The following is a 22311-nucleotide window of genomic DNA, read 5'->3' on the forward strand; positions in this document are numbered from 1 at the left end:
CTATAAGTAGATGAAAAAACCGAATTTAGTACTATACCATTTAATTCCACTAGAGTTTGTATCCTTTGACAGATACGCGTATTTCGACCTCAACTGTAAGGCCGTCTTCAGTGTCGTGTACTAGACTCGGAAGTCGAGTCTAGTACACGACACTGAAGACGGCCTTACAGTTGAGGTCGAAATACGCGTATCTGTCAAAGGATACAAACTCTAGTGGAATTAAATGGTATAGTACTAAATTCAGATTGATTTGTTGGTCCATAGAACGATATTCATTCATGTTTACGCTAGAAATCATAACCTTTAAGCCGTATGATAAAATTGTTCAAGATATCCAGGAAGGCTGAAAGGTGACGGTATTAATTCATAATCGAATCTTTAATAAGCGTAAGCGAGCAAGGAAATACCGAATCTCAAAACCCTTACTTCGAAATTGTTTAGGATTATTCAACTTATTGGGTGTGCGATTATCTGGAGTTTTTTCAAAACAACGAGGAACAAGCTTGAAATATCCGTTCGGTTTGCGCTAGTGAGCTTGATTCTTAATTGGTATATTGATTACTTAGCAGATTGGCGCCTTCCACAAAGATATTTTTGGAACTTAATCCTAGGTAATGGCAGTCAACAATCCATTTACGAAATGGCTATATTTAAAAGCCTCTCTCTTTCAAATATCACCTGCAGCTCTTTTGTACTTTGGTATTGGACATACAATGTAATGCCATTTGTTTTGAACATTTAAAAGTATTGTAGTGGAAAATTTATACAATTTTACTTATATCATCTGTTAACTCTGCTGTATGCATTACCATACACATGCAAATCATTTGATAATAGGATAAACGCGTTGATTAAGAAAAGCTTTCAACATATTTCGTTATTTGGTTCACATAAGTACCAAAACTAGAAGAGATGATTCCAAAACTAGACATTTAACATTCTTAATATTGAAGAACTAGAGCCACCTAGCGAATATTTCCTGAATCAATTCACAAGTGCCTATTCCACAACTTAAATTGTTGTGCGAAGATCACACAATAATTACAAAGTGGATAAACCTGTGATTTGAAAGTATGTTCCATACCTACTTATTTAGTACGATATTTACTCAAATTTTTCCGAGCTTATTGTTTCATCATAGATATAAAAAGAGTACTTACCACGTATAACTTTTTCAGATTCTTCTTAAAACTACGATCCAGTTCTTTGTAAGAGTTCCACAGAAACTGCAAGGACGGTTTGCTGTTATCCTTCATACCCTGATGGAAGTAAGCGATGATGTAGTCGTTCTGGACGAACTCTTCCATTGATTTGATGATAAAACTGTCGGGAAAGAAAATCACAAGCACATTTTAGTCACTTTATTCCAGTCCATATATCCAGAGGTAATCCGGTCACACCTTCAGTAAATGTTCTTCTTAATTATTCATGACGACGGAACTCAAATCGGGCAGCACGCATTTCAATCGTCTTTCCGCCGAAGGGAGACAAAATCAGGTACACTGAATCACTATTTATATTTGGGATGCTTGCTAATCAGCTCTCATCCGCTTCAAACATTGTCACATGATACAGAGATATAATGTTGCTCGGACCAAATGTGCGCGCGCGATATCCCACCACTTGAAGACGACAACGAATTTGATGATCGCGAGATCTTGAGATCTTGTCGGTAGCTCTTCACGTTTGGTTCTGACCTGACCGACTGGCGGATTGACTAGCGATCGAATCGGCCCGCCGCCGAGATTTGTGCTGCCTCTCGGTGGGAGAGCGGAAAAGCGAATTGGGAAAAAGGAAAACATTGCATATACGCAGCGCAACACGATCTGGTCTCGAGGATCGAGCTCATCATTTGACGATCGCCGGCGTAAATTGTAATGCTAGGAATTGATGGAATAGATTACAAATGTAAGTGAAATTTAAAAAAGGTCCCATGTTCCTTTAAAATATTTGGTAGTCATTTCAAACTTACAGTATTGAAAAAAATGTTAAGCCTCTGTTTTCCAGCTAGATATGATTAGCTCAATTGTTTTTAAAATAAACTAAACTTCGAAATAAGCAACATAATCGTCAAAATATTTCTAATCAAACTTTTTAAAAGTAGTTCGAATAATTTAGATTATTTGCAACAACTTGTGTTCAAGCACATTTCTAGAAACAACATTTTTAAAGTTTAAGAAGACAGGGAAAGAAAGGGTTAAACGTAACTTTTACAAGTTTAACGAACAAAAAGGATATTTTTACCATTATGATGTTTCAATTTTACTAACATTGAACAAATTATGTAGTTTATCATAATGCAGTTCAAAGATCATTACTGAAACAAGAATCAGAACAAATACATTTTGAAGAAATTTTAGATAAGCCAGATATGCCATTCACCTCGGCAGATTACTTGGGAAAAACGAGAACTGCATACCCTTTGGACGAAGAGAGAGAGAGAGCTGAGGAAATGGTATGGATGGAAGAGAAAACCCACGCGGCGGCGGAGATGGGTGTCGGTCGGCCCGAGTGGCGAAAAGAAAACAGACGAAAAACCTACCCCTTGCCTCGAGGAGCGGCGGGTGTCTGACGGCAGCAGCAGCAGCATCATTATAGTAGGTAATGTAATCGTACCGAAGACGGTTGGGATGATCACAAGATCAGACGAATGTTGCAAAAAAAAATAATTTTGTCTAAGTACTGTTTCATAGCAGCATTATCATCGATTAGTTGTGCGTCTACACACTAAACACACTACGATGAATTTCACCGTAATCTCAACAGCTGAACAGTTCGGTGAAATAAAACACCGTATTTCGTCGGAATTTAACGGATTACGGAGATTTTTTCCCGAATACTGTAAAAATTTACCGTACTCCGTTAATTTATTTCACCGAACTGTTCATCTGTTGAGATTTCACAGGAATCCGTAAAACAATTTAAGTGTGTAGGATTACAAATTAAATTTTGAATTAAAATGACATCTTCTCATTGTTCCTACTGGGACCGCTTCTCATTTGTTCTACGAGCAGAACTCCCACAAAGCTTTCTATGTAAATTGACTTGCATTTGTAGAAATTCTTTGGACTGAGAGATCGAAGAAATTTCCAAATCGAATAGATCCTCGTAACTGAACTGTGGAAGCTGAAAAGTAAGTTCTGTCCCATTTGATAAATAACTAGACTTCTTGATTGCTTTCTTCCAATATTCTTGGGGAAACTTCTTCCAAGACTCTCATTGATGGATCTTAGAAGGAATCACTAGGGAAACGCTAGAAATTGAAGGGTTTTCTAAGGCATGAATCCAGCAATCTAATAAAATAAATCTAAATCTAATCTATTCGAGATGAACCACTGCGACCAGTTTTTCGAACTCCTGATTTTTCTTGGTACACCCCAGTAGTCGATATTGTCGCTTGCTCTTGCGTGGGCGAGTGATGAACACTTGTTCGGTGTACAATACGATTATCGAAATGCATCGCGAATCCGGTTAGGCGTGAATATATCATGGAACGCATCATTGGTGACTCCCAGATCTCTAGCTTATCCCACTAACCCAATATGCTTTCCATGACAACTATGAATATGCTCGGTCTCTAGTAACAACAGTTGTCTAACTAACATTCCTTCCCTTCCCCGATGATCGTAAGGACGTGGCCGACGCCTCTATTGACTTTTAAATTTTGAGATTTGTGCACATTGAGAATGGTAATCTTATTCCAAGCCCCATTCATTAAATCTCTGTGCCACTTCGATTGTTCTGGTCAGCCACGGAGTAGCAACTACGAATTGTACGGTCATCTATGCTCATGCTCATGCTCATGCTCTTGATCTTTCTTGGTCCCGTCTTTCATGTTGAGAGCATGTTGTTTCACTCCTTTAAATTTGGGATTGTTGATTCTGATGTCGCTATAAGAAATGTTTCAGCACGTTCAGCAGATCGCTAGAGTTGTATAAAATACTGATTGGCTTATCAATGTTTACGTGAAATTTAAGCTATAATTTATCAAACTGTTTAGTGATCGCAACAAATATTTTGCATTTCAAAGCAGATTTTGATTTATCTATTTTAGAAATATATAGTTTAAGATGGAATTTCTTTGACGCATGGATGATATCATGAGCGTTTCGATAAACAGGAAATTTATATGTAGATCTTTTAAAACTCATGAACATATATTTGGAAGCATTCACAACAAGTTTGGAAGGAGGTTTTTAATGTTATTCTTAGAAAAAACTGATAGGGTTTATTCCTTAGAATATGCTTGAATACATGCATTCGAGAAAAATATTGTAGGTCCATCCAGCCATTTTTGAAGAGTTACTGGAGAAAACTAATTCAAATTTTAACGCTTTACTTTGCAAAAACAAAAAAGAAGATACTTTCAAATCCCTAGTAAGACGAGAAAATTCCGTTAATATGGCCTGTTTTGTCTGCTCTACTGATTGATTATTTTTCCACAATTGTTATTAAGGATTTCTTTGAGATTTCACCCAGGATAGGGAGGAAATTTTCAAGGATTTGTTTTGGAAATTATTGGAAATAACAGTAAGGTGAAGAAATCCCTATTTATTTTTTTCCTTATGATTGAGATTTTCAGTTAAGCTGGTTCATCTTATATCGATAATCCCAACATAATCGCAGATAAACTTCTGTATGCATGATGAACTCCTACAGAGCTCTCTGAAAGAACTTCTTTTGAAGAACTTTTGGACGTTTTATAGGAATGTTTGAACGCACTCCAGGAATGAAGTATTTAAAACAATTTTCTAGAGAAACTACATGAGGAATCTGGTTGTATTCATAAGGAAATCCTGAAAGAATTTAGTGCGGTTGGAAAAATCTACGTAGGAACTCCTGGAGCATATTTGTTGTACTCCCTAAAAAAAATCCTAAACAAATTTCTTTAGAAACTTTGGAGAAAATGCAGTTATAGTTTCTGTGAAAATTTCAAGAGTAATCCTCGTAAAAAAAAACTGCTAGATTGAGCCGTGTATACTAGGCCGATGTAAATTATAAAGAAATTCCACGATGCATCTCTTGAAAAATCGCTGGTGGAATTTCTGGAAAAATTCCTGGGAGAATCAGTGGGAAAGATGTCTGGAGGAGTATTTAAAACGAAACTGTTGCTGAAGAAATAACTAGAATAATTATGGAAGCTTTTCCGCTAGGAATTCGTGAAATAGTTGCGTAAGTTTCTCTGGAGTTTCTAGCATTTTGCACCAATAGTTACTGCAAGGGGAGAAAATGATGACTCTAAAGCTCATTCTGTCTAAAAAGTGATTTTTTCCTGTGTTGGGTGTATAATGACTGCGACCATTTCACAGTGGCGCTTGGCCGGACAAAACCCCAAAAATTCATTTCCTCAAAATCATTAGTTCATATTTTTTTATAGACTTCAATACCATTGAGCGACGACTTCTCAAAATTTGAGATTGATCTGTTTAGTTTTCGATTTTTGGCAGCATCGTAAGTGTGTGAAAGTCAGCAAAGTTGGGCTGCCTATCTCAACGAAATCATAACCGATTTAAGCTCAACAGGCTTCATCTAAAAGCGTTATTTTGATCCTTTATTCAGGGTGACCAGCGCACCGGGAAATCGGGAAAACCGGGAAAAAGCCGGGAATTTCGAATCACCGGGAGAAAACCGGGAAACATACGGGAATTTCAATTAGTACCGGGAAAATTTTGCATACCAAGTAATGTTTTAACCAGCACGATCTATACCAGTGCTTCCCAAACTTTTTCAACTTTCGCCCCCTTGAGACCTCCTAATATGTGATTCACATATTTTAATTAAGCGCTGTACGCCAGAAAATTTCCTTGACTCGCATATCCATAGAATCATAATACAATAACTTTTATGTACATTTAAAAATATTTTCTTAAATATCGATAACCCACAGTTACTAGGAATGATTTATTGGACTGTAATTTATAATATCGATTTTAACAATATCTTGCGTGCATTACAGGCTACTGAATCAGTCATTCCATCATCTGCCGTTTCTAAAATTACTGCAATAATGTTCACACACTAAGCTCTTACGGTGAATTTCACCGTAATCTCAACAGCTGAACAGTTCGGTGAAATAAAACACCGTAACATCGTCGGAATTTAACGGATTCCGGTGATTTTTTACCAAATACTGTAAAAATTTACCGTACTCCGTAAATATATTTTACCGAACTGTTCAGCTGTTGAGATTTCACAGGAATCCGTAAAATAATTTAAGTGTGCAGAAATTGTGAATAATAAATGTTTGATGTTTCTGGGAACGCATTTTTATCCAATCCAAATACCCTGAAACATATATAAAAGTCTAGAATGTTTTTCAACTCATTGTTCAATGCAATTTTTCTAACACCAAGAAAACTCGATTTTTTTCGGAAGTTCTGAAAGTTCAAATCTGACGCATCTCTGAAAATTCTTCAAATGTATTTTTAAAACATTTTTAAAAAATACATTTGAAGAAATTACGTCTTTAGAATCGTTGGAACCCGATTTTTGTTTGCTAATTTTTTCAAAATTTGTTTCTGAAATGATTTATACCATAATAACTAATGAAAAAGAGTGCAATCGGAACATAATAATGGGCACATTAGATTTTTATGTCCGTTCTAAAAACTCATGATATTAAAAAACCTGAATGCATCACACAATCATCAAGTGTTGTCTATCATAATTTGAAAATGATCATGATATAACGGTTTAAGGTAAAATAGTCCTGGAAATTGTTAAGTTTTGAATTGATTAATCATCAGATATGTGTCCTCCAAAGGTTATGAGTAATTATTTTCAAATACTGCCTTGTTAGCTTTTTAGCCCCCTTTCTAGATTTTTCGCCATCCAAATTCTGTTTTACAAATTTTCGACCACTTGAGCCTGAAAATCGCCCCATGGGGGTGAATTCGCCCACTTTGGGAATCACTGATCTGTACTTTAGTGGATTTTTACTAAAGTTTTTGAATTCGAATCCCAAGTTAGTCAATAAAGCCAAGAACATATTCTTTATTTTTTATCAGAAATAATTACCTTGAGAAAATGTTCTACATTTGTGGAGATAAAACATAACAAAAAATTATATGCTGATGACCATGGAACGAAATGTTGAACAATTGATATATTCATTTTTATGTCTACCAAACCTGTCGCCGTTTAAAATTAAAAACTATGATTCATTCAAAGATTGACTCGATCCCATAATATAAGCAAGGGTCAATCTTTTTTAGCACTGAACTTTTTCATAACAAATTTTACGATTACCTAAAATGACCGTCGTAAAATATCGTTTCATAGATCAAACTGAAATTTAGCAGAATTAGTATAAGCCCAGAAAATTTGAATGCGCAGCAAAATATCTGATTTCCGTCTACCCCTAATAGAAATGCTTTGGTTTAAACAAAAAACTCGTACTTAAAAGTCGTTTGAAATAGTAAAAAAAATCGTAATAATGTTTCTTAGCATATCATTAAACCAGGAATATTTTTGAAATATCGGGAAAAAACCGGGAGAAAACCGGGAATTTGAAATTGACTTTTCACTGGCCACCCTGTTTATTTTAGATGTAATTACATAATTTTTAACACGTTGAGTTGTAATTGGTAGCAAAACATGTTTTTTTACAGTCTTTCTCTAAAATGTTGGTAAATTTTCAAAATATCGTACGTTTTATGTGAAGTGTTTCGTGAATATGAGTTACTCACTATGCGACAGCATATCATCTATACTTTCAGAAGTACAATAGTTTTTCGTGCCCCTCTTTGCCCTTAGAGGTGAAAATTACATTTTCATTTTCGTTATAATTTATCTATTTCGTCAATCAAATCTGCATCATGTGTCATAACTCGTTTAAAACTTTACTTAAATTAGTAAAAGAAAGTTTATTTTGTATCTTCAGGTTCAGGTTCAGGTTCATGAACAAATGTCTGCATTTCAACCAACCTTTTTGTGAAAATAGCCTTTTTATTCGAATGGATAAAAAAAACTTATTTTAAAAAATATAACCAGAAAATCGAAGTTTCAATTTGACAGTTTTTTCCATCGGGATGTGTATCAAGCGATTTGGGGCGTATCGTATTTTATTTTGTCCGACCTTTGTATGAAGGCCCGCCACTGTGAATTTGTTTGACCTATTGTGATACACCACCCATTTTAATGTATAACCGTATTCAAGGTGATAGTTTACTATGAATAGTTATCCTCAACACATGATTTCGATATTTTCAAAATGGGGAATAATATGTAGTATAAACCGAACTGCTTTGAATGGAGCTAAGGACCATATATCCGAAGGCTGTAGAAACCCTTGATCAAGACACTTTAATCTCACAGTATGAAATGCAACGCAGTTACACAGAAGGTGTTCAGAGGTTTCATTTTCCTCACTACAAAAGCGACAAATTTCATCTTCAATTCTCTTGTTTAGTCGTAAATGATATTTAACTAAACAATTTTCTGTAATTAGTCCTGTGTAAGCACACAGGCCTTTTTTTGACGGGGCGAGTAGCCACGGTGTGCTGGAACACACATATTATCGAACTTGCATGAACCTCCGATCTTTTTTCACTGGAAGTTAGCCTTGATAGTCAAAAACAGCTTGCGGAATATTAAAAAATCTTTCATCGGCAAAAAATTGAAAAAAGTCGATTTTTGTATTTTTACCCTTCTCCCATATATGAGTTCATAGGAGAATACTAGAGTTACACTAATTTTTATGCCCTGCAATAGCTCAAAGACTTATTTGATATACCTTGAAGACGAATCGATTACAGGACGTTTCAAATTGAGCATAATTTTTACCGGCATCAACACAATGTGACCAGCTCATGGTGGTATGCCGTTTATTAACGACATCGCATTTTTACATAAATTTATTAAGGTAAACATACTACAATTTACCAAATTTCTATCAATGTTTCGTTATTGAATATGAAGCTTTCTTAAGATAACAGACAATTGTATTAAAATACACAGCCATACAAGTATATAGGGCAATGTACTGTTTCAATTTTGTATGGTATGTTCACTCTAGCTGGTCTTGTTATTCACATTTGTTTTGATTGAAAGATGGAGGAAGATTTTACGCAAACCTGTATACGGTGTGTCTACATCCAAAACTAGAACGCATACAAATATTGTAAAATATCGTTACATATACATGGTTTGTACAGAAAATGTAGGATGTGAAAATAAAAAAAAAATCTATGATAGTCTCATATGTCTTGTATTAGTAACAATATTATATAATATTTGTAAAGTTGTCATGCAGATTTATATTGGAATCTTGCAGCCGCTTGTTGGGTGCGTTTGCTAAAATCTCACATCATTAACATATCCTTAGTTACATTCACACACTTAAAACTATATACATACTATAAAACGGGGTAACTTTGATAGTTTTTTGAGAGAAAATATAAATATTTTTTTTTTTTTTTTGTAAAACAAGCACTGGTTTTTTAGTTATCGATTGCACATGAAAGATTGCATAACGGTTCGATAATCGAAAGTCAGTTTTTGGTAATGGGGTAACATTGATAATGAGTAGATAAGCACATGAAAATCCACAACAAACTATTGTTTGACATCATTATAGTTTGAAATGGATTGGAGAATGTTAAAAGAGAAGCCGGATTAGATTTTATCAATTAAAGTACATAATTTATTGAACAAAAAATACCTTTAAAAGTATTTTCAGTCAAAACAAACATAAAAAATACCATTATCTTCTATATATAAATAAAAATGGAATGGTGTTTGTATGTCACGAAATGGCTTACGAACGGGTACGCGGATTTGGATGATTCTTTCTCCATTTTGTTCGTGATGGGTTCCGACGTGTTTGTGTGTATAAAAGTTCCAGGACACTCACCGGGAAAGCCGGAAAAACGAGAGTGAACGGAACTGTCATTTCGTATGGGACGATCAACATCGTTTTTCAACAGCCTACTTGATGGCTAAACGAAGTTTGCCGGGGCCACTAGTAAGTTAATAATAATATCATGTTTCGAAATTGAATTCACCATAAATCAATCGTTTTTGGAACATGAATGAGTATAAATTGAATGAATCCCGTGAAGTACATGAGGCATTGCATACCTCTAGGCTTTTAATGTTATATGGGAATTTGTGACTTTGATTACAAAAATGATTCCAAATAGTGAAACTGTTTTTCGCTATGAGGTTTGATACCGGATTTATGTTCTACTATAGCTAGGTCATCAAGTATACGTATCGAACTCATTATAATTTCATGAATAATTTACTATCTCTATTAAAACAGATTGTTTGTGAGCGTTTTGAAAGTACTAAAATCTCATCATTCTCTCATATTCGAATATAAAGCCTCAAATACTCTCGATTGGCACGAATACAGCTCCGAGGTGAAGTGTCACACTCATACTCCTTACTTTTGCATTCGTTTTGCTTAACTGAATAACATAATTTGTGTTATTTTGTTTAGTACGTTGCGGATCCTGCACTATCAAAGTTACCCGCATTATCAAAGATACCTCATTTTACGATACTAAAATTCATGTGTCCATGTAGTTTATTGAAATTGTTGTGTCTATTTTGCAAAATTTGCCCTCCATAAGTGCGAAATCGTGAATAAAAGTGCTGGATTACGTTGGACCGATTTGTCATCTTCTCCACATTTATTATTCATCTCAGGACACATAATTGGAGATATGCTACAATGTCGATCTGAAGTAATCCAGTCCTTTTATTCAAAGGCAGGCACTTCAAACCCCAAATATCATGTGCGCATTGCATATGAGTAGATTAGTGACTGCACAAAACTTCATGTTATAGTGAACCCTCTTTCAAGACTTTTGCGCATATAAGCACATGAATACAGCCTATACTGCCATGTGTATTCATTTCTGTCAATTCCTATTCTGATTAGAATACTGTGCCACATACGTAAAATATTACTGATTTGATTCAGAAAGAAGAATACAAATCGTTCGTATGAGTGAAGTTTCCATTACATAAAATACGGCATACCATCATGGGCTGGTCATATTGTGTGAGTGTATTTAGGAAATGATGCTTAATTTTAACATCAAAGAATTCATTCATGTTAAAGATATGTCAAATTGGTCATAAAGCCGTTAAAAGTCATCATATTAGTGTAACTCTAATAATATCCTATGAACTCATATATGAAAGAAGGATAAAAATACAAAAATCGACTTTTTTCAATTTTTTGCCGATGAAAGATTTTTTAATATCCCGCAAGCTTTTTTTGACTATCAGAGCTAACTTTTAGTGAAAAAAGATCGGAGGTTCATGCAAGTTCGATAATATGTGTGTTTCAGCACACCGTGAGTAGTCTTTGTGCATTTGATTTGTTGGGATTTTTAAACTTTTTAGATTGGCGGGCTTCAACAGGTTTATCAAAATTGGTATTTACCATGGTCTTTTTCCAGTTCCTGAGTTCCATTTCAATGATTCCACAGAAAGGCTCTGGCCGTTGTAAATGTTCATATGACCCAACTTTTGCCAGTTCATCTGCTTTTTCATTTCCTTCTATTCCCTGATGCCCAGACACCCAGTAAAGAACTATAGTATTATTGACTGACAGTTTTTGAAGTAAGAGAGTACATTCCCAAACCAACTTTGAAGTACATGTGTATGATTTTAAAAAAGCGAGCGCTGCCTGACTATTAGAAAAAAGTGCATATATTGGAATGCTTGTATTTAAACAAATAAAAGCACATTATTCGCGCGTATGTTAATTGTATTGCCTATTTTCCGGATATACGACCATGTGACCAAACCATGCGGTTTCTCTAAGATTTCATATCTTGATTCCAAAAATGGGGAGCATATTCTGGAAGCCCCAAAACTCTTTCTAGCTACTGCAACACGGGAAAATAATATGAAACCAACCCCAAGGTGTTAAATGAGTGTTTTTTTTATATAGACATCCTCATTATTGGACAAATAACTGGAGCTTCGTGTAGTGTCGCTCTTTTACGACAAGAACAGCTACAACAAGATTAAAAAAATTACATTTAATGTAATAGATCACAATTCCATATAGTACACCACGAAAGGTGATCTACCATTAACGGGTAATCCTATCAAAAAATGAGCATAACAGAAATATATTTCTAAACTACAGTATGGTTCATAAAAAAATGCGAAAATTGTTTGAACGTGAATTTAGCATCCACAAGCGTTATTTTCATTGTGTTTGCTAGTGAATGTAATTTCTGATTATTGTAGTATATTCTGACATAACTTCGCTATCCAGGACAACTGTTCTCATATTTTTCTTACTGTCCTAAATAATGTAATAAAGCAAAGAGGTTCGAAGGTTTTGTCCGACTAAAGCTAGAAGCAGCGTCTGATTGTCGTATACTCTGGTGATAAACTTTCCACCTTCAAAACTCGCACTTAATTGTTGAAAATTTTAGTTTGTTTGGTATCAGAGGATGGAGCAGTTCTTAGAGAACGTGTTTTTCATGATCACAATAAAATATTTTGCTATGATTATAGTTTTGAGGGCATTTGCGTCTTATAGGTTTGATATGCCTTCATTTTTTTTGTTAAAGTTAAATAAAAAATAAATACGGAGGCCTATAACAGATTTTTGAGGATGGTATTTGTTTCTGCGGTTAGAGACAACTTACATCACTACTAGCTCATAGGTTTTGAGCAAAACGGAGCCGCTTGTCACACTTATATGAAGGTTCAATCAAAGCTCTCCCAAATGAGCGGTTTTTTCGAAAATATGTTTAAGTCTCCAATGATCTAGGTATGAACCAATTCTATCATTTGGTATGGGCGTATGCTGGAGACAAGGCCTGTGAAGATTCTCACGCCATCGTTGATGTTTTAGAACACTGTTTCTCAACCTTGGTAGCAGCGAAAAAACGGCTCGCTGTGAGGTGTTCGTTTCAGCGTACTTTCAACTTGGTCGGGGGTCCGCGGATCCCCTGTTGAGAAACGTGGTTTTAGAAGCTTCCATCACACAGATATTGAACTCGATGTCCGCATGATAAAATTTAAAGGGATGTTTCCAATTTCTCAATGGTAAGGTGAAAGTAACAGATAAAAATCATGTCTAAAGCAAAAAAACTGAGTCTAAATAGATTAAACAATACAAGTAATGAATAATATTTATGTTTAATTCACATTTTCCATGTAAAAACTACCATAAATCATGATATGACTATTTTCGCATTTTTTGTGGGCCATACTGTACTCTAGGGTGACTTGAAGTATTTTCGACAATTTGTTCTTTTTGTTTCATTTCATCAAAGTTGCATCAATCACATAAACGCAACTTATACTGCCGAATTTCAGAAGATTTGGCCGACAAAAAAAAACCATGACGAAGAGAACAAAACGACCGTACGTACGTATGATACTTAACATTGCGCCAGGAAATCTAAATTAATTTTGGAAGGTATCCGCATGTAGGTCTGGAAGAATACGTCAAAGATTCTTTTGAGGAATATCGCCTACTATCCGTCAACAATGAAGGCTGAAATCCACCTAGGATGTCGAAAGAAATCAATCGAGAGCCTAAAATTTCCAAAGCGCAAAGATCCTGGACTTACTTACTTTACTTTTGCTGGCTCTACGTCCTTCAAGACATGATCTGCGCCACAATGTTACGCCAATTAACTCGGTCCATGGCTGCTAACCTCCAGTTTCTCGATCGCCCCACACTTCCAAGATCCTGCTCCACTTGGTCAAATCACCTAGCTCGTTGCGCTCCCCTTCGTCTTGTACCAGCCGGATTTGAGGTGAACACCATTTTTGCGGGATTGTTGTCCGGCATTCTCACAACGTGTCCCGCCCATCGTACCCTTCCAGCTTTGGCGACCTTCTGGATACTGGGTTCACCGTAGAGTTGCGCAAGCTCGTGGTTCTTCTTTCTCCTCTATACGCCGTTCTCACATACTCCGCCGAAGATCGTCCTAAGCACACGTCGTTCAAAAACTCCTAGCGCTTGCAGGTCCTCTTCGAGCATTGTCCACGTCTCATGCCCGTAGAGGACTACCGGTCTTATCAGCGTCTTGTACATGGTACACTTAGTACGGAAGTGAAGTTTATCAGACCGCAAGGTCTTGTGGAGTCCGTAGTAAGCAATTTCTCTGCTGCAGTTGTTATCCGACGTTATCAATGATCCGAGGTACACAAATTCGTCCACCACCTCGAACTCATCCTCGTCGATCATCACGCATCTGCCAATGCGAGCTCTATCGGGCTCGGTTCCTCCAGCCAGCAAATATTTCGTCTCCGACGTATTTACCTTCAATCAAACCCGATCTGCTTTACGTTTCAGCCTGGTATACTGTTCAGAAACCACCTGGAACGTTCTTCTGACAATGTCCACGTCGTCAGTAAAGCAGATGAACTGGCTGGATTTATTTAAGATCGTGCCCCGCTTGTTGAAGCCCGGCCGTTTCATAACACCTTCCTGAACAGGAGGCAGGAAAGACCATCGCCTTGTCGATGTCCTTTGCGTGTTTCAAACGGGTCCGATAAGGCACCCGATATCTTCACACAGCACTGTACACTATCCATCGTTGCTTTGATCAGTCTAGTCAATTCCCGGTAAAACCATTCTCGTCCATAGATCCTGGACTATATGGAACAACGAATGTAGCCACCTTCTGCATGGCTATGCTTTTTTTCGCGGACATTAGTATAAGTAGAGGATGTTACGGAAGGAATTCAACCGAGCCAAACGCACTTCTGATTGGAGTCTATACCGAAAGGCTCTGACAGAGTATAACAAAGAAATGAGACGAACAAAACGGAAATCATGGGTTCTCATGTTTGAAAGCATTGAGAAAACTCCCGTAGCTGCTCGACTTCATAAAACTCTTTCGAAGGATCACTCCAATGGTTTGGGAAGTCTTCAAAGGACTGACGGTTCACTCACTGTGGAACCTCGTGAAAAACTGAGTGAAATGCTAAGAGTTCACTTTCCTGATTCAATCCCACAAACGAGTCTAAATGCTGAAGATGCCAGACTTGACGTCTCAGTTCCACACGGGTTCCTATCAGGGGACTCAGGAGCAAAAAGGGACGCAATAAAGGTTACCAAAGAAGCTTTTACTCGCGATAGGGTTGTTAGGGCAGTGAGATCATTCGAGCCATTCAAATCTGCTGGCATGGATGGAATCTTCCCAGCGCTTATCCAAAAAGAGGAAGAGACACTGATTCCACACATGGTAGAGATTTTTAAGGCAAGTTTAGTTCTGGGACACATTCCAAATGATTGGCGTCAAGTTCGAGTTGTCTTTATTCCAAAAGCAGGAAAAAAGGACAAAACCAACCCTAAAGCATTCCGACCGATAAGCCTATCCTCGGTAATGCTTAAAATCATGGAGAAGGTATTATGCGAGTATATAGATTCTAAATTTATGAAAACTATGCCTCTTTCTAAATCCCAATTTGCTTATCAAAGCGGAAAATCAACGGTCTCAGCACTGCACACGCTAGTGAACAAGATCGAGAAAACCTTTAATGCAAAAGAAATCGCTCTTATAGCATTTCTTGATATTGAGGGCGCGTTCGATAACGCTTCTTATTCGTCTATAGGTTAGGCAATGTTGAGGAGAAACTTCGACCCATGCATTGCAACCTGGTTACATGCTATGCTAGCAAATCGACAGATCTCATCTGAGCTGAGTGATTCGCGCATTACTGTAATGGCTACAAGGGGATGCCCTCAAGGGGGAGTACTATCTCCCTTATTGTGGTCATTAGTGGTGGACGAACTGCTAGATAGCTTAGAAAGAAGGGGTTTTGAAGTTGTTGGATACGCAGATGACGTAGTCATTATTGTACGAGGCAAATTTGACAGCGTTATTTCATCAAGGATGCAAATTGCTCTCAATCACACACTCTCCTGGTGTCAGAAAGAGAAACTAGGAATAAACCCTTCAAAAACAACAATTGTACCGTTCACAAAAAGACGAAAGGTACATCTCCACCCTCTTTTCTTGAACCAAATACAATTAGTTTACTCAAATGAGGTCATGTATCTTGGCATCACACTTGACGCAAAACTAAATTGGAACACCCATCTTCAAACAATCATAAATAAAGGTCTCAATCCACTCTGGGTTTGCTCAAAGACCTGTGGTAAAACATGGGGTCTAAAACCCAGTATGATCATGTGGATCTATAAAACAATCGTTCGGCCTAGAATAACCTATGCTTCCCTTGTTTGGTGGCCTAAAATAAAGGAAGCTACGGCTAGAGCTAAGCTGAACAAAATTCAACGTACTGCCTGTATTGCCATAACCGGTGCAGTTCGTAGTGCCCCCTCGTTTGCCCTAGATGCTTTACTCAATCTGCCCCGGCTGGATCAATTCATAAAGCTGGATGCTAAGAAAAGTGCTCTTAGGCTAAAACGATCAACAGTCTTACTGCCAGGGGACTTAACAGGTCACCTCAGTATATTAAATGAATTTTCGATAAATCCTATTGTTGAAAAATGTAGTGACTGGATGGAAAAAGTGGTAAACTATGACTCGCCATTCACGGTGGTTTTTATTCTCGTGAGGAATGGGAAGGAGGTGGACCCACCATTTCACCAGGATCTATTAAATTCTACACAGATGGTTCAAAAATGAATAATCTGACAGGGTCTGGAGTATACGGACCGAAAACCAAAATCTCTGTCTCTCTTGGACAGTGGTCTACAGTATTTCAAGCAGAAGTCTATGCAATTAAGGAATGAGCGCAGCTGTGTCTGAAAAGAAATTACAGACATGCCACCATATGTATTCTCTCTGATAGTCAAGCAGCGCTTCAATCTTTGAAGGCTTTCACTTGCAACTCAAAACTTGTGTGGGAATGCATTCTTGCACTGAAATCCCTAGCTGAACGCAATCGAGTTAAACTATATTGGATCCCAGGACATACGGGTCTAGAGGGTAACGAAATTGCCGATCAGCTAGCAAGGAATGGATCAACCAATATGTTCATTGGTCCAGAGCCATTCCTTGGTATTTCAAACTCTGCACTAAACACGGAATTGAACAACTGGTTGTTCGATCAAATTCAATCAAATTGGAATACAGTTTCCAATGCGAATCAGTCCAAAAGGTTCGTAACAATAAACACGACCCAAACACAAAAACTTATAGGTCTCAACAAAAGGGATCTCAGAACATACATCGGTCTAATAACTGGTCACTGCCCAAGCAGATACCACTTATACAAGATCGGTGTCGTCCAAAACACAAATTGCCGTTTCTGTGACGAGACGGACGAAACCTCACAACACCTTCTCTGCTCTTGCAGTGCACACATCCATCGTAGGTTCAAAATATTTGGCAAGCACTACTTACAGCCAGCTGATATTTGGAACGCATATCCCAGGGAGGTGGTTAGCTTTATTAGGCTGATCACGCCAGATTGGGGGAACTACAACACTGCAACCTAGGACTTCTGCCCATCAATGGCAGATGGTTCCAAGTTCAGTCAAATGCGCAAAGTATTCCGGAGGCACATTTGCTACTGGAAAACATTGTGTACATAGAGTAATAGGGTATATCACAATAGTCCTAAAAAATGGACGCAGTGATCCCACACCCGACAGAAGAAAAAAAAAAAGGATATTACGGGAGATTGTTAAAGGAAATATTGGATTTTTGATTGTAATGGTGTAGGATTTCAGCACAAGATGCAGATGATCGCTCTAGGAACTGAAAATAAAAACTCCTGAACCAATTTGATAAGCAAAACATTGAAGCGCACGTGTGATCCTCAAGAAAAAAACAAGAAGATACAGAAACTTTAGGACCCGAGTCGAGTCTAGTACCGTTTTGTCTCAAATTCCGAACAGACTCATATTCCGAACACTCTGATTTTGTATGGCGATTCGGTTGAAATGTTTCGCTGAAATATGTCATCAAATAACAAAGAAATGGCAGTCATTTGCAATTCAATTTTAACGTCTTACAATCTATTTTATACCTCGGGAGTTGTGATGATTCTCTAGTTCAAGACCAGTAAAACTAGTTTAGATAAATTTATTTGCGAAATTATTCATTTGAATACCGTTTTGACTCATATTCCGAACACTTAAGGTCAACAGTAACTTCAAATGCATCTGATTGACATAAATTGTTTGATATTTGTGTAAATTTTAATTTCTCCGCAAAGCCTAACTGTTAGCTGTTGGGTGTACCACTAATAATGTTGATTTAATTAATTTTAGTATTGTTTTAACGTAAAAGAATGGAACAACATGTTGATTCAAATGCCGAACACTGTGCTTATTCTGTCTCATATTCCGAACACCTTGATTCAAATTCCGAACAGCACGAATAAATCGTATTCAAATAAATAATTTCGCAGATAAATTTATCTGAGCTAGTTCTACTGGTCTCAAACTCGAGAGTCATCACTACTCCCGCGGTAAAAATTATATTGTAAACTTTAAAATTGAATTGCAATTGACTGCCATTTCCTTATTATTTGGTGATATATTTCAGCGAAACATTTCAACCAAATCGCCATACAAAAACCGAGTGTTCGGAATATGAGTCTGTTCGGAATTTGAGACAAAACGGTACGCTTTATTCGTGCTGTTCGGAATTTGAATCAAGGTGTTCGGAATATGAGACAGATTGAACACAGTGTTCGGCATTTGAATCAAAATGTTGTTCCACGCTTTCACGTATAAACAATACAAAATAAGTTAAAATTAACAATTTTATCGCCACACCCAACAGCTAACAGTTTAGCTTTGCGGAGAAATTGAAATTTTCACAAATATCAGCTTATTTATGTCTATCAGATGCATTTGAAGTCACTGTTGGCCTTAAGTGTTCGGAATATGAGTCAAAACGGTACACGACACTGAAGACGGCCTTACAGTTGAGGTCGAAATACGCGTATACGCGTCGAAGGATACAAACTTTAGTGGAATTAAACGGTATAGTACTAAATTCGGTTTCATCTACTTATTTTAAGGACTGTTTAAAAAAGCGTTTTATAAGGGACAACGAGCATACGGTATAATGCACATTGCACATCCCTACCATGCGCGTTTGCAGTCGCAGAACGAGATCAACAGCACCCAAACGACCCGTGTGTGACGGTTCTGGTTTGATTTCATCAGGATGTCGAGATGTAAACGTTGAAACACGAGCAGAAATTTGTCCACACGTCGTCCGAGAGTGCGACCGGTGCGTGGGAAGAACGTCATCAGGTTGAACCCAGAGTGCACCTCTCGCCGCACACTAAATAGGCACACACATGTTCTCTAATTTAGCGAAGTAGGTAGGACACATAACACACGAAGCAGTGCGACTGATTTCAAAACGAACTGTTGAACCCTGGTATAGGCGTGCCTAGGGTTGGAAAAAGGCCCCCTTAAGAAATGTTACAATGTGTTTCTTCTTCTTCTAAGCACTACATCCCAACTGTTTAGCTAATTTTATATGAGTACTTCTACAGTTGTCAGAATTGTCAAAGTTTTGAAAAATTTTGAAAACAAAATCGATTGTTCACTATTCCTATCAATTTCTACGGGAATTATCTATATGTATTCTCACAAAAACACAAAACGCAATCTTATGGATGATTTCAGCTGATTTATCAGCAGGAAATCAGCTCAATAATTATCGATAACATTGACTAATCACAAAATAGTTTAACTAAAAGCATTTTGATTTAAAGGGCCAAACGGCAGGGGCCAAATTTAGAGACTTGTAAAAGGGCCCATCAACAAGTGAATGAAAGGGCCAATTTGAAAATGATATTGAAATTTAATCATTTTCACGAGATATTGTGTTTTATAAGATTTTTAATGTTATGGGTCACGTTGTGGTTATTATTTCGCAAATTATCTAATATGTCGTTTCCTAAGACTTGTATTCCATCGTAGATAACATGATGATCCCACCACGTCTTCCGACTGCCTACGCCTCTAACCATTCGCTAACTATATCATGGGCAAAGTCAGTGCGTTTATTTTAAATCGATTGCGCAAGCGATCGGATAGGTGTGATCTTTCTTTTACGGCGCGGTTGATCGTTGATCGTTGGAAAAACACTACCATCGAGCCGAGCGGGTGTGAGGCCAATGGCAATTACTTTCCCTGCTGACAGACACCGCGTATACACATGTATACAACAGCAAGGCTTAGATTAGTACATTCATTATAAGCCGTGGCTAAGAGCTCGGACTCGTTAGCGAAAAGACGGTCAATTTGTTTACTCTTTTTCCGAGGAAGCTGCTGGTTTTCCTGCGAAACACGTCAGCCAGCGTGTGAACTTTATATGTGCTTCAACGCTCTTGAAAATTGGCACGCTTTACGCTCCGCTGTCCGTTAATCTTGAGGCCGCGAGACACTTCGCGGAAAAGCAGTAGACTCACTGTTGCCACACGATTGCGTCGTGTCCGTTCCTGGGCGTATCGCAAGGGGGGAGAAAACGGGGTCAAGATTCACTGAGGACATCTGCTCGAAGCGGCAGTTAGAGCAGCACGCGTACGAAGAAAAGTCGCTGACTTTAAGTAAACATATAAACATTATCTGTACTTCTGTTAGAAGGAAAATGATTTTTCACAAGCTGGGAAATACCCGTGTTTATACGAACGGAAATTTGGGGGAAATGAATTAAATAAGATAACGTGAATAATCCGATACATGTTCAAAGATCATGATTCTAGAAACTCACGATCGTTATAGCGTTTAGAGTAAAAGATAATTATGTTCATGTTAATCTGAATAAGCCAAACAATCTCATTTTAGAATGCCAAGCATTAGCAAATGGTTTTAAACCATCTTCGCGTTTTTCGGGTGTTAACATATTTTATTCTTTTGTATCATTCAATTACAGGGGCTTGTTTCTCTGACTTGAAAAACATTTGGGAAAATCCCGGGATTTAAAAATAGTAGTTCACGCAACAAGTTGCAGAATGATGATTTTTACAGCACGAGTCGCACATTTATCCAACGAGGTTTGCCGAGTTGAATAATTACGGTGAGTGCTGTAAAAATCAAGTTCTGCAAGGAGTTGCGTACAACGTTTTTTTTTGCAATTTCGTAGAAGACCACTTGAGGGTATCACAAATCATATCGGAATGCATTTACCATTATTTTACAATTTCTGAAAAAATGTTGTGTTATGATTTATTACGCAACTCAAAACAGTTGCGCAATGAGAAAGCGTTGCGTAATGAATCGTTACAGCACTGGATTCAGTTGCGTAATGATTATTACCACACTGTATAATTCAGTACAGGAAAGTAGGCCGTTGTATGACAAATTGGCGTGATAGGCTATTTATCACGCCAATCTGTCATTAAACGTTCTACTTTCCTACACTGAATTATCTGCCCCTACTCGCATAACAGTCCCATTTATATAGGGCAACCCATAGAAAATGGGACTGTTATGCGAGTAGGGGCAGTTATGTAGTGTGGTAAATAATAGTCATAACGCAACTGAAATCAGTTACATAGTGATTATTACGCAACGCCTTTTCATTACGTAACTGTTTTGAGTCAGTGTTCCCTTAGTGGACAGTCCGCTATAGTCGCAAGAGTGGCTTTTTACTGCTGTTTTTCTGTACCTAAATCTTTTCAAAATATTTTTTGACATGAAGGTCAGGACCTATTTATCTAAGTACCGTTGATACACAGCTTGATTTTGTTCAAAAAATGATCGAAAACATTAGTTTTGCTTAAAATTTGAGCTCCCTTGCGCCTATAGTAAACCTATTGTTCCTATAGTAGCACTACACTGCCCATACTCGCAACACAGTCCCATTAGGAAAATCTTCATGTCGAGAAAAACGCTTCTAAACATATTTGGAAATGTGTTCGTTCCAAGGCTGCTGATAGCAATAAATCGTGGTAGCATTACTCTACATACTATCATTACAATATTATAAAATCGTCAACAACTGTAACACGGTTAAAATGGTTGTTTTTGAAGTCCAAATCTGGGACACAAGCCAATGGGACTCGATATCCGAGTACTTCACTAGCCAACCGCAAATATACCCGCATACCAGTCCCATTCCTTGGGACTCGCTTACTTTGTTATCACGCACGTTGACACATTAATATTGAAGTTTACAATTGATCACAAGGCATTTTTCCTTCTGAAACTTTTAGTACTCGCATGTTTTAATTGCAAATTTACTTCGAAGTATATTTCGGTGGTAGGTACTATATATTATACAATGATAGTGTTGAAAATTTGATTGGTCTGTTTCTGTCGGCCTCTTGGTTGAATCCACCCACAGCACAGGAACGTTGGAATTGAACCGTACTGAGGAATATAATTAATAGAGCAAGTTTTGGATCTTTATGACGACAATCGCTTCAAAC

The 22311-nt window shown here is 37.4% G+C and overlaps 1 protein-coding gene across 1 annotated transcript in view; it reads right to left on the bottom strand.

The window, feature by feature from the left end:
- The window catches only part of LOC5571449 (rho GTPase-activating protein 68F), a gene marked incomplete in the record, with an annotated part of 87259 nt that overhangs the window by 12011 nt on the left and 52937 nt on the right, over nt 1-22311 (bottom strand). The window contains 1 exon segment of the mRNA XM_021839787.1: nt 1161-1323. Coding sequence (XP_021695479.1) covers nt 1161-1323 — 163 coding nt within the window.

The sequence above is a fragment of the Aedes aegypti genome, chromosome 2, assembly GCF_002204515.2.
Source record: "Aedes aegypti strain LVP_AGWG chromosome 2, AaegL5.0 Primary Assembly, whole genome shotgun sequence".
Lineage (NCBI taxonomy): Eukaryota > Metazoa > Arthropoda > Insecta > Diptera > Culicidae > Aedes > Aedes aegypti.